This window comes from Paramisgurnus dabryanus, chromosome 11, assembly GCF_030506205.2.
Source record: "Paramisgurnus dabryanus chromosome 11, PD_genome_1.1, whole genome shotgun sequence".
NCBI classification, from domain to species: domain Eukaryota; kingdom Metazoa; phylum Chordata; class Actinopteri; order Cypriniformes; family Cobitidae; genus Paramisgurnus; species Paramisgurnus dabryanus.
In genome coordinates this window covers 20,414,663-20,428,249 of record NC_133347.1, presented here as the reverse complement: position 1 = coordinate 20,428,249, position 13,587 = coordinate 20,414,663, and the positions used below count along the sequence as shown (strand labels likewise).

At 37.3% G+C, this 13,587-nt stretch overlaps 1 protein-coding gene across 19 annotated transcripts in view; it reads right to left on the bottom strand.

Moving 5' to 3' along the window:
* The window catches only part of rimbp2b (RIMS binding protein 2b), a 152,726-nt gene that overhangs the window by 38,465 nt on the left and 100,674 nt on the right, over nucleotides 1–13,587 (bottom strand). For 12 of the 19 annotated variants that reach the window (XM_065247328.2, XM_065247330.2, XM_065247332.2 and 9 more), the window contains exons 1-4: nucleotides 13,068–13,187; nucleotides 8,503–8,607; nucleotides 1,486–1,536; nucleotides 740–760 (exon numbers count right to left, since the gene is read on the bottom strand). In XM_065247328.2, coding sequence (XP_065103400.1) covers nucleotides 740–760; nucleotides 1,486–1,536; nucleotides 8,503–8,604 — 174 coding nt within the window. In that variant the 5' untranslated portion in view covers nucleotides 8,605–8,607; nucleotides 13,068–13,187. Of the gene's footprint in view, nucleotides 1–739; nucleotides 761–1,485; nucleotides 1,537–8,502; nucleotides 8,608–13,067; nucleotides 13,191–13,587 lie in introns of those variants that run through there. The other 7 variants (XM_073816239.1, XM_065247336.2, XM_065247346.2 and 4 more) reach the window with 2 other exon arrangements.

Here is a 13,587-nt window from a genome sequence, read left to right as displayed (position 1 = left end):
GCACCCTAGCGGCCGCAAAATATATTTGCTGCCAGGGTTTAGTCTAGGCACTCACAATACACTTAACAGCTCCAAAAACCAAAATTTGGTCAGGCCAATCACATCGTGTGTAGCGTCTGTGGGGCGGGCTTAACATGATGACGACAGAGCTGCGACGGTTCCTACTTGAAAACTTCGTTCTTCGTTGCTCTGATTGGTCATAGCGCTATCCTATTGCGTGCAGAGGCATTTTGAGGGACAACCTTATATCCCGCCCCTTGCATTGAGCCGTTTGTGTGAAGAGTTGCCAGACCTTACATCTTGATGTCTGGCTAACCAGGCTAGTATAAGTATTGTTTATTGTCAGATCATGTTAGCTAATGCATTAGCTAATGTAAACAAATACAACCTTATTGTAAAGTGTTACCAAAATATTTTATGTTTAAAATCTAAATGTATATTTTTAATATTCTAATAAAATATCTTGGCTAATAAAATACTTAAAAAATGTAAAAAAAAAAAAACATCTCACATATATTTGTAACAATTACAAACATTTCAACTTTAGTCTGATATGTGTAAAATGACTATGAAAGCTGATGAAGGTTTGATCATTTGATCTATGACGACATAGATCAAATGTATTGATTGCATGTTAACAGATCAATACTGAGTATGTTGCAAACAGGACAGCTAAACGAGGTGACAGGAACCCGGCCCAAATGAGCCACATGGGGAGGAGAGGAGAACTCGGAAATACCTGCATGCTGTCCAAGTGATTCTGCATATGCAAACAAACAAACAAAACAAACAAAAAAGACCAGTAACATAGTGACAAGAGATATGAGAAAACCAAACCAATAACAGTTGAGCACAAAAGCACTGATAACATTCTACAATAAGGCTCCATTTGTTAACATTAGTTGACTACATTAGTCTGATTAATTGATTAATGTTAATTTTTAATATTAACTGTATCAGTTAACATTTGTAAACGAACAAAGGAACAAACAATAGAGAAATGTAAACTTAATGCTGTAAAAATATACTGTTCATTGTTAATGCTTAAACTAATGTTAACAAATACAACATAGTTGTAAAGTGTTACCCAAGCATTTCAAGCACATCAGCTACAGGGGTCACCCAGCATCATTACAGTACTTTTATTATTTGAGACATAATGATAACAATAAAAAAACAATAGATATAAAATCTAAAGAGAGATGTACTGTATATTATTCATATAATTCACCACAGGTAGACAAAAATGAGACTGGTGGAAAAGAGGAACAAATTATACGATTAAAAAACTTAAAACTCTAAAATTATCAATGTTCAGATGAGATTCATATGCCAGCCAGATTTATGCCTTATATGAGATAATATATGTTTGTGCATGCAGAATGTGCTTTAACTAACAGCCAGCCGAGCTACAGTACAGTTTGATTAAAATATGCTTGCTCACATTCACATGCATGCCATCTTAAACATGCTCAAGTTACCCACCTCTAACAGATGGACGGCACCTTCGTGTTCCTTCTTAGCCTCAACTTGAGCCTAAAAATAACATAAAAATATTAAATTCATTAATACTGTACCAAAAGACCAAAAAAGTCACCAAAAGATATCTAAAGAGCTCAGATGCAAAAGCCTCTAAACTCCACCTCTGTTAGACATTAGATAATGATATTGACTAAATGCGCTCAGCACGTACTATACATATCATCAAATACATTCGCTTCAAATGTGCTTAATCCCGGCCTTAGGTCATTCAGAAATACTGCTTTGTTGATTGCTCTGCCACAAAGGTTTTTCAGCAAAGTCCTCTAAGTGCACGAAGGAAGAACTGAATAAACAATGGCGCACATCGTAGAGCAGAACATTTCTTTGGATTATAGTGTCTGTCATAGCTATAGATGTTCTCATTGGGTAAGTTTGATCAAACTTCTGTAAAGGATTTGCTATTGGTTAAATACTTTAGGGAGCGAGCGTTGTACTCCAGAGTCATTCACTGTGACTAACAGCAGATGCGGAAAACAGCGTTCGGTTCCACATGAATAGAGAAACATCTGTTTGAGATTCAGCCTCTGCACCCTTAACACAATGAATCAGGTTCAAAACCCTCATGCATTAATCTCATTTCAGTTTTTCCTGTGAGTACTTGTAATTTCCCAGTGTTTCTCCATTGTAATCGTTGCGGTCCATTCAGTAAACGCAGACAATAAGTCAAACATTTCGCTAGGCGACAGTGTTTTGTCAAATTCGATCACCTGCTCTGTTGTTTCATTAGAGCCATTTATTCTGAGCAATGAGATCTGCTCATCCTCTTTATTTAAAATGAGAAATGAAAGGTGTATTTCAGATCGCAACTTTAAACGGCTGAAATATTTTTTCATTAAACATGCATCTCTATACATTAGGGTCAATTTGACACCAAGATTTTATTATTATGTTTTTAATAACGGGCACTTTTATGTCCCAGTGGTTGATTTTTAATAAAGCTTGTCTTTTTGTTATATGAAAGTCACAGGAAAATGTCTTGAAAACTATGTTAAAAAATGCTACAGTAAAAACCTGTTAAAGTCGGCATGAAAATAAAATGAAAAACTGTAATTTGTTTTTGAATATTGGGGTATTTTTTACAAATGACTTACGGCGCATTCACAGGGGGCGTAAGCGTTGACGCTTCCCATTCACTTTTAATGGGTGACGTCAAGCGTTGGCGAACTGAATTGTGGATCCGTCGGCGCCGCGTCAGTGCCGTTGCTCGCGGCAGAAGTTGAACATTTCTCAACTTTTCAAGCGGCAACGCGTGCGTCAGCCAATCATATCGCCTTATGCAAATAACCTAGGCAGAGCCAGCCAATTACGTTTATGGAAGACCGGAGCTTGTGTTGCGGCCACAGTGATTGGCTGTTAGCCACGCTTCAGACAAGCCTTCCGTTAAGCGTTAACGCTTACGCCCCGTGTGAATGCACAGTTATATGTGCCCTCATAATCTTAAATAAAAATGCAAATCTTCTCCCCTCCTCAAAGCGATCTCTCTTCCGGTCATATGGTATGGCAGGTGGACGGGGTCCAGGAGAAGATCGTTGCAATTAGCAACATGACCTAACTTCAAACGATCCAGTCAGATCTCAATGGACAAATTCAAATCCAGCCTTGCCTTACTTCATTTCCGAAGCTGGTTTAACTCGTATATACGTCACCAATAAAGCAATCGCTACTTTCGTTTCATGGCGACTTTATTGGCTTACTCTAAAAACCTTGACATATACAGTATGGTTAAAAACTGGTATAGATTTAACAACATATAGTATTACATTTAATTTTTACGGTGAAATAAAGTAAATGAACATTTTTTTAAAAGTAAAAGGGATAAATTACCATATATTTTATGCAAAAAATCTCTATAATATTCAGCTGGATTATACATGTACTTTTGCGGTAAAATGTTGTTAAAATTATGGTTTCTGTGAGTGACAAAAATACAAGTCACCATAAAATATAGGGTGAAAAACATTAAAAGGACATTCCCAAAATTCCCTGTTTGATGATTTCAATGGCCCTACTGATTTTATATTCTATATAAAATACAATAAGTATGACTCTGGACCACAAAACCATTTGCAAGGGTCAGTTTTTTGAAATTGAGATTTATACATCATCTGAAAAATGAATACATAAACTTTTCAGTGATGTATGGTTTGTATATGACAATATTTGGTTGAGATGGAACGATTTGAAAATCTGGAACTTGAGAGTGCAAAAAAACCTTAATATTGAGAAAATCCCAAAGTGTGTGTGCTTTGTGCACGCTATACATTATGGTCAAAGTCCAATGAAGTTTGTTTAAAGCATAAATATTAATGAAAATGTTTGTTTTAGTGCTATCAACTGGCTTACTGCTGTAATGACATTGTTGATGGAATGGGGAAAGTTGTAAGCTTTTACAAACCAAACTTGAATGGGAAATCCCCAAGGAACAGGTAGCAAAGTGAAGTTTGTAGGTGAGTTTTGATTGCGATTTTGTTGCATTCACTCACAAAAATAAAGTTAAAATAAATTTTACGGTACAATTACAAAATATTTTTATGGAACATGATCTTTACATAATATACTAATGATTTTTGGCATAAAAACTGTATAACTTTGACCCATACTATGGGCCCTATTTTAACGATCTGAAACGCAAGTGCGAAGCGCAACGCGCAAGTGACTTTGTGGGCGGATCTTGGGCGCTGTTGCTATTTTCCCGGAGGGAGAAATAACTCTTGCGCCAGGCGCAAATCAATAAGGGGTTGGTCTGAAGTAGGTTCATTATTCATAGGTGTGGTTTGGGTGTAACATCAAATAAACCAATTAAAACGCTATCCAACATTCCCTTTAAACGCAAGGGCGCAAGTTCCATGGGGGGTTGCTATTATTATGACGGATTCAGGCGCACGCCAGGAGCGGTTCACAGCCGAGGAGACCGACGTTCTTGTAAGAGCAGTCAAAGACAGAGAAGTTGTTTTGTATGAGGATAGGAGAAACCCGCCCAAATCAGCCTAGGTTAAACAGGCGTGAGAGGAAATAGCCACAATTGTCTCATCAGCTGGCATCCCCATCGTTGCGCCAAGTGCTACAATGATGTCAGGAGACGGGGGAATCCCAAGCTTGCCAGCATAAATCGGGCACGCCATGTAACGGGAGGTGGATCTGCCCTAGGACCTGACGCCAGCAGAGGACATCGCTGCGTCCACCCTCACCGCTGAAAGGGTTTGGGGGCTTTGAAATCGGACCCAAGAAACGCAAGCAAGGTCCAACCCCAAAGTACACTTACAAATCAAGTTCATATACATTAAGGTTTCTTATGAAAATATTTTAATTATTATTTACATAAAATAAACGTAATACAGCCACACAACAAACTTGAAAATATTTTAATCGTTATTTGCATGAGAATTTTTTAACGCAGCCACACAATAAATAAAAACTATCACCACAATGCTCACCACTATGATTTTCCTTATCTCATGTGTTAATATTTTTCATTGTAACAATTTATGATTTGCAAAAATAACTGTTGCATCTGTGTAGATTAGATAAGCAAAGTGTGTGCGCTTTGTGCACGCTATACATTATGGTCAAGCATGCGCCCTTAAAATAGCATAATGAACCACGCGCAATGCGCCACTGACTTTAGACTAGTTTTTTTTGGTCAGTGGCTCAATTGTTTTTTGAATCTGCAAAATAGCATCAGGGATGGTTTGTGCCGGAACACGCCTCCTTTTTGCGCTGAACCGGCCAGGGAGCGCAAGTTCATTCACTAGTTTGCCGACGTGCGTCTGTGGAGGGAAAAACCCGCTGTGCACCGGTGCAAAATACGAATGATACATGCGTCACTGACAAAGTCAGTTCGCTGGGTGCAAGATAGGGCCCTAAGTGTTTTTGGCTTTTCCTTCAAATATACCTGTGCGGCTTATGGCTGGTTTTGTGGTCCAGGGTCACATATATGTTACAGGGGTCACCAAATGGTGGACTCCGGTCCGAATCCTGACCGCGAGATGTGTCCATCCGGACCGCAAAGCCTTTTGACGCAATGGAATAAATAAATGGCAAATGCTATTTAACGTTATTAAAAAAATCCTTTTTATATCTGGCATATAAAGGTCAGCTCCGTGGCGCTATTTGGCGCTATTTAACCCAGGTTTTGAGTGCTGCACCCATAGATATGTATAATAAAGGCTAGATGTCTCGCCTACGCTGCTGGCCAATGGAGGTCGACATCCGCACCTTGCGGCAATCTTACCTCAGACAGCTCGCTCGCTCGCTCCCTCGTAGCATTGTGTTTTAATTGAGCAAGTACTTTTAAATGACCATAACTTGCTCAATTTTCTGCTGATTTTCAAAGCATCCTGAATTATAACCACTTTGATAACGTTTGTAAGAAATAACATCATTTGAAAATCGGTAAAACATTTTGCAAGTTATGGTCATTTAAAAGTACATGCTGCACTAAAACACAGTGAGCGAGCTGTCTGAGGTAAGATGGCCGCCAGGTGATGACGTTAGAGACTCCGCCATAAGACATCTAGCCTTTATTATACATATCTATGGCTGCGCCGGCACGAACAATATGGTACAAACAGTAACAGACAGATGTGCAGTGAAGAGAGCAGAGAGCGGCACATACCAATACAACTTTTGATGACTGAAAAAGAACAGCATTCTCATAAATTAACATGAACTGAGGAAAAAATATATATTTAAAGTGTAAGCTGGAAAGGCCAAAGCCATTTCTCCCACTATAGTTCTCAGTCAGATTAATGTATGCAAGTTAACATAAATGTAGTGTGATTTTTTAAACTAGGAAGTACAGTCTTGTTCAAAATAATAGCAGTACAATGTGACTAACCAGAATAATCAAGGTTTTTAGTATATTTTTTATTGCTACTGTACGTGGCAAACAAGTTACCAGTAGGTTCAGTAGATTCTCAGAAAACAAATGAGACCCAGCATTCATGATATGCACGCTCTTAAGGCTGTGCAATTGGGCAATTAGTTGAATTAGTTGAAAGGGGTGTGTTCAAAAAAATAGCAGTGTGGCATTCAATCACTGAGGTCATCAATTTTGTGAAGAAACAGGTGTGAATCAGGTGGCCCCTATTTAAGGATGAAGCCAACACTTGTTGAACATGCATTTGAAAGCTGAGGAAAATGGGTCGTTCAAGACATTGTTCAGAAGAACAGCGTACTTTGATTAAAAAGTTGATTGGAGAGGGGAAAACCTATAAAGAGGTGCAAAAAATGAAAGGCTGTTCAGCTAAAATGATCTCCAATGCCTTAAAATGGAGATCAAAACCAGAGAGACGTGGAAGAAAACGGAAGACAACCATCAAAATGGATAGAAGAATAACCAGAATGGCAAAGGCTCAGCCAATGATCACCTCCAGGATGATCAAAGACAGTCTGGAGTTACCTGTAAGTACTGTGACAGTTAGAAGACGTCTGTGTGAAGCTAATCTATTTTCAAGAATTCCCCGCAAAGTCCCTCTGTTAAAAAAAAGGCATGTGCAGAAGAGGTTACAATTTGCCAAAGAACACATCAACTGGCCTAAAGAGAAATGGAGGAACATTTTTTGGACTGATGAGAGTAAAATTGTTCTTTTTGGGTCCAAGGGCCACAGGCAGTTTGTGAGACAACCCCCAAACTCTGAATTCAAGCCACAGTACACACTGAAGACAGTGAAGCATGGAGCATGATATGGGCATGTTTCTCCTACTATGGTGTTGGGCCTATTTATCGCATACCAGGGATCATGGATCAGTTTGCATATGTTAAAATACTTGAAGAGGTCATGTTGCCCTATGCTGAAGAGGACATGCCCTTGAAATGGTTGTTTCAACAAGACAATGACCCAAAACACACTAGTGAACGGGCAAAGTCTTGGTTCCAAACCAACAAAATTAATGTTATGGAGTGGCCAGCCCAATCTCCAGACCTTAATCCAATTGAGAACTTGTGGGGTGATATCAAAAATGCTGTTTCTGAAGCAAAACCAAGAAATGTGAATGAATTGTGGAATGTTGTTAAAGAATCATGGAGTGGAATAACAGCTGAGAGGTGCCACAAGTTGGTTGACTCCATGCCACACAGATGTCAAGCAGTTTTAAAAAACTGTGGTCATACAACTAAATATTAGTTTAGTGATTCACAGGATTGCTAAATCCCAGAAAAAAATGTTTGTACAAAATAGTTTTGAGTTTGTACAGTCAAAGGTAGACACTGCTATTTTTTTGAACACACCCCTTTCAACTACTTGCCCAATTGCACAGCCTTAAGAGCGTGCATATCATGAATGCTGGGTCTTGTTTGTTTTCTGAGAATCTACTGAACCTACTGGTAACTTGTTTGCCACGTAGCAATAAAAAATATACTAAAAACCTTGATTATTCTGGTTAGTCACATTGTACTGCTATTATTTTGAACAAGACTGTATATGTTTCCATCTTTAAGTTAAACTTGTTTTATTTCATTTTAGCTTATTTACATTCTATGAACTTAAAGGAACAATACAAATTAAGAGAGAAAACACGTATGAAGAGACATGATAATATTACATTTTGTTCAATAAAAACAAATATTTACACTCATTTCTTGCTCAGGGACACAATGGTGGGTCACAGTGGATTCGAACCCGGGTCTCTCACACCAAAGGCGCATGTCGTATCCATTGCGCCATCACCACCCCCACGCACAAATCCTTAATATGATACACTCCTTATGGCATGGTTCCTGCTTTTTGTTCACACAGGATGCCTTCCAGAAATGTTACTACTGGAGGTCCCCTTTTTGGAAGCAATAACAGAATCCCTTACAAGATGTGTTTGCATTCACACAGAAAGGACTCTGGCAATTGTTTGGTAATTTTCTGGGATCAACGGGCTTTGTGAAAGGGCTTTAAGATTCATTGTAAACTTAGGTATACGTATAAGATTATCCCAGGCGTAGTGTGCTTAGGGAACCTGACTTCTCACCTTCTGCAGAAGGTCAATCTCCTGCTGCTTGGCACTGAGGACGGCCAGGGCTTGTTCATGCTCTAATTCTAGCTGCTGCCTCCTCTCTGCAGCCTCTCGCATATGCTGGAGAAAGAGAGAGAGAGAGAGAGAGAGAGAGAGAGATAGATAAATAGATAGAGAGAGAGAGAGAGAGAGGTGAGAAAACACTTAGCAATGATGAACTGAGAGAACAAGAGCAATGATTAATCATTATTAAAGGCTCTTAAGGGCCTCACAGCAATGCATTTAGCTGCTGTAAAATACCAGCAAAATAAAAGTCCTTGAACTAGACTAAATCTATAACTTTGAGTCTTTCAGATGTTAAGAAATCATTATCATTTTGATCTCTTTTCTTTCACTACTATCTGATCTAAACCCTTGGATTTATATGTGGGACATGCTGACAAAATACTTTAAGCCGGTATGAAGGTTTAAGCTTGTCTTCCGAACCGGTTTTCATCTGGTCTATCAAGCCGGATCAGCTGTCGTATTTTAAAACTAAAAGTTTAAATTGTTGTATCCAACAGATATCTAGAATGATTCAGTATAATCTGAAAAACTATGGGTCGGAATTATGCTTATCTGTTGAAATAATTTTTAAGAGTTTCGAAAAATAAGAAATTGTCATCAATCAGCCTTCCCTTCAGGTAAAGCAAAAACACAAGCAATGCATCACGTGGATCAGCCAGACTGAGCACAGCCACGCAGCTTGGCATAATCAATAAAGGGTTTAAGGTGACGGCTCTATACATGAAAGGGTGTGCAAACAACACAGCATGTTCAATCAGTGCCGATTACAACCTAGAAGATCCCCTGACCTGTTAACAAATGACAAAACTTCCAATTCTTTCCATTTGTGAAAGGTGAGGTTAAAGGGAACACGAGGGTAAGAAGGGATTTTCCATGCTGCCATGAAAAGGGAATGCAGGGCTGAAGAAGGTTAGATTAATTCAACCTTCAGAGGAAAAATTAACTGTACCATGTGTGAAATATGTTATGGTTGTTATCATCAAGTGATTAAACACAAAGGAACGGAGGATTAAACAATCTCATGTGCTTCTTTAAAGTCTTTTTTACAGATTTTAATCTATTGTAATTTGGCACACTTTATTCTGATTGGTCAGATCCTGCATAGCTGTATAACCACCCTTGTACCAGGTAACAAATTGATTTTATCACATTTCTCTGGGGATGGGTATCGTTTGGGTTTTTCCAATAACGGTGCCAAATCAATACTTTTAAAACAGTACAGGGGCCTAAACCGATATTTTGAAAAAAAAAAGTGTTACAAAAAGACGGTAGATGTCCCATCTCAAATGATTGTTGTTCATTATTATTCATTATATATAAAATGAAATACTCAACACCAATAAAATAGTACAATGTCAAACTTGCTTATATTAAACAGCTTGTTTTACTGATAAAATGAATTTTGACGGATGGTATCTTTGTTAAAACACAAATAAATGAAAAAAAAAAAATCCATTACTACGAATGTTTAGTATTTGTTCATAATTATTGTTTATTAAAACAGAACAACAATAAATTAGTAAAATGACTCACTTATATTAAACTAAACATTTAACAAAAATGAATAGACAAAAAACACTTTACTCGCCTTATAACATAAATACATCTAAAGATCCTTAGATTTTTTTCAAAACAGTTGATTGATTTGCTTTTTTTCAAGTTAAGTGAAGAAACAAAACTTTTATTATTAACTCCATCCTATGTATTATTACAGTAAATCTTTCCGACTTTCTCATCCATGTGAATTTTGTAAGTCAGGAAAATATTGAGACCATATGAGTGCAGTATAATTGAACTAGTGATCATGTGCAAAGCAGGGCTGGGTTTCCCGATAATGATTGAACTAAGCACTTAAGAGCGCTTTCTACGAGATACTTAACGGACATTCGTTGTTCATTTACGTGCGTTTCCCAAAGATGCACATATAACGATCGCTCGCAGCTGGGTTTTAAGTGTTACTTACGAATTGCTATCCATTTGTCAAGAATTGCTATCCTGAAATGTCACCAATAGAATGACTCGAATTTGTAGCAGAAGCTTGTTTAGGCTAATGATCTTCAGCCAATGTGCACTAATATTTTTTATTATATTTTTCATTATTGTTCAATGACTTTTAAATGTTTTAATAATTTGTGCATAATGAATAATTATTTTCCGTATTTAGTTAGGGATCGTTCCACTGCGAAATGCCTTCTGCGTTTTATATTACAGTTTAGATTATTATTATTATTTGTTGATTATTATCTATGTTTATTATTATGGATTATTGGATTGTACCGTAAAGATTTATTTGGTTTCTTTAATAAGATGCCATTTATCTTCAAAACATTTTTTTTTTACTGTAGATGAATTATAGCAGCAATTGATAGGAACCATTTATCAATTTGCTAGTACCAACTTTTACCATAATTGTACCAAATACGTTTTGCTTCTCTATTAATTTATGTTTAAATTATAGACAGTTAAAAAAAAAATTTGTTTTCTCATTTGAATTTTAAATATATTATATTAAAGTAATTTAAACAAATAAACAAAGAAGAACCCAATAAATAAATATACATCTAAAACATTACATTATCGTCATTGCAGGAGTGCAATTTGCTGGTTGTCCTGCAGGTGACCTTGTAACTTTGTTGTCTTACGATGAATTAAAGATTACTCCAGAGCACTCGTAGATCTACGATAATTTTCAAGTGCTACTTAAGCTACGAAGTTTTTGGGAAACGGCCTGTAATTTTAAAATGATTCGTACGATCGTTTTTACGATCTACTTAGCCTTATGATGCTTTTGGGAAACCCGGCTCTGGTAAGATTATGCTTTTTGCGCCACAGGGAGCAAAATATTTCAGTCGACCGTTGAGGCATTTAATAAGCACCGAAACGAGGCACCAAAATATGTGTTCTGATTCGGTCCGGTTGATACGGCCATGTAGGGGTTTCGGTACCCAACCCTACATTTCTCATACACAAAAAAGTCTTAGTTCATATAAAAATGTTAATTTTGTAAGTGTTTACTTTATCTTATATTGGTCAAGACAAAATATTAAAATAAATTAAATAATGGGTTTTATTTTAGTTTATGTAGTCAGCCATGTACTAAGTGGGTTGCTCTTACATTTTTTATACATTAAATTAAGGTAACTCCATAAAAACTTTACAAGTATAACCATGTCATGACCCCAAATAAAATATGAGCATGGAATACAAATGTTGCAATTCTGTCCACAATTAAATCCCAGCAAGCAGTAGTCAGTTTCAACATCTAGGTTAATTATAGAACCGATATAGTCCAACTTCTAGCCAAAATGACTTGAGAGATGTGTGTAACCAAAGTAAACAGTGATTACATGGTGTTTGGTTAATTCATTCATTTAGTTTATTTCATTTTTTTGCGCTATAGTTAGACGTCTAGAAAATTTTGCCTTGTTTTAGACGTCATAGACGTCTGGGATTTTTCAGCTAGCTTTTTAACATCATCTCAAGGCAATTCGTACGTGTTTTATGTGGTGGCTAATTCATACGCCCTCATTCGTTTATTTTTACGTACAAGTCTTGCCTTTGCCCCTGTCATGTTGGAATTTATTATTGTTTTTTTATGATAGTCTTCCACTTTTGCACAACTGAATTTGTACGAATACATACAAATGAGCCAACTCGTAAAATATGTACAAATTCTCATGAGATCAGGCTGGGCTATTAGACGATTTTAAAATGCAAAATTGCTTCCTGGGATGGGACGGCATAAGATATTAGCTACTCTCAATATCAAAATCAAGACTTGTTTGATAAATTACGTTGATTGATAATTTCAACATATTTCACACTTTGTACATTCAGCAAAACTGGCACACCAGCCTAACTCAAATGAAAGAAAAATATGGATTTTTTTTAACAAAATTTACAGCCTATGGGTTTTGTGCATCTCAATCCAAAAAAGAACTAATCGGGTTAGTTTATTGTGTGTAAATTGTGCAGTAATTGTGCATAACTCTCATGTCATGCACAAACTCATTCCAAACGCAGTGCCTTAGCCGGGCAATCATTCAGATCTCAAGACAGCATCCACTGTTAGTATTCAACCACATCCAGTTAGTGCTGGCTTCTGTAAAGTCTTTAGAGATACCTGATGAATGAAATATATGGAGGGAGTCAGGGAGAGAGAGGGGGCAGGAGAGGGGCAAGTGTTAGGGGAGGGATGGGGCGCTCCGGGACTCCTAGCCGATCACAGATCCACGAAGCTCTAAAAGGTAAAACACAATCCTGTGATACCATATAAGAGAGCACGGGAGTAAATAGAAGTGAAGGGAAAATGCAAAAGAGAGGGGAGGCCATAACCTAACACCTGTTCTTAGAAGGTATTCACAGCAATTAATCCAGGATGTCAACAGTGGGTTAAAGCACTGCTGACCACATCAAACATTCATTATCGGACCCAACCTACTAATAAGAAGTCTAGATTTAGATTTTTTCTATTCATAACCATTGTCATATGGAGAAGTGTGGCAGGTTCTTACCTTCAGCACCTGCTCTAGGTTCTCCAGTTTGCCTTGGAGCTCAGTTCTCTCCAACAGAGCGCAATCTCTCTCCACTGTCACTGTGTACAGAGCCTCCTGCAGCTGTTCATACTCACTTTTCACCTGTGTGTGTGCGAGAGAGAGAGAAAAGAGAGGGAGAGAGAGAGAGAGAAAAGGAGATAAAGAGAGGTTTTAATTAAAAATTGGTGACCACTTCTCCTTTGACCATGGTTAGAAAGATGAAAGGTCATTCTTTCCCCGGTGACAAAAATAGATTTAGGCTATTTGATTTTTTTTAACAATTTCACACTATGTTGGAGCTGTCTCTCTATTCTAATGTCTTTGATTTATCACTTGGGAGAATCTTTTAAAATCTTTCCATACATATCCAAGAAATAACACAGAGATCCTCTTTTATTGCTCTGAAGACTCCAAGAAGTTTTAGTTATGCTTCATTTTGTCCAACTTTGTCTAAGAGATTGATTGTAAAAGTATTAAACAGAACAACTGAGACAATTGT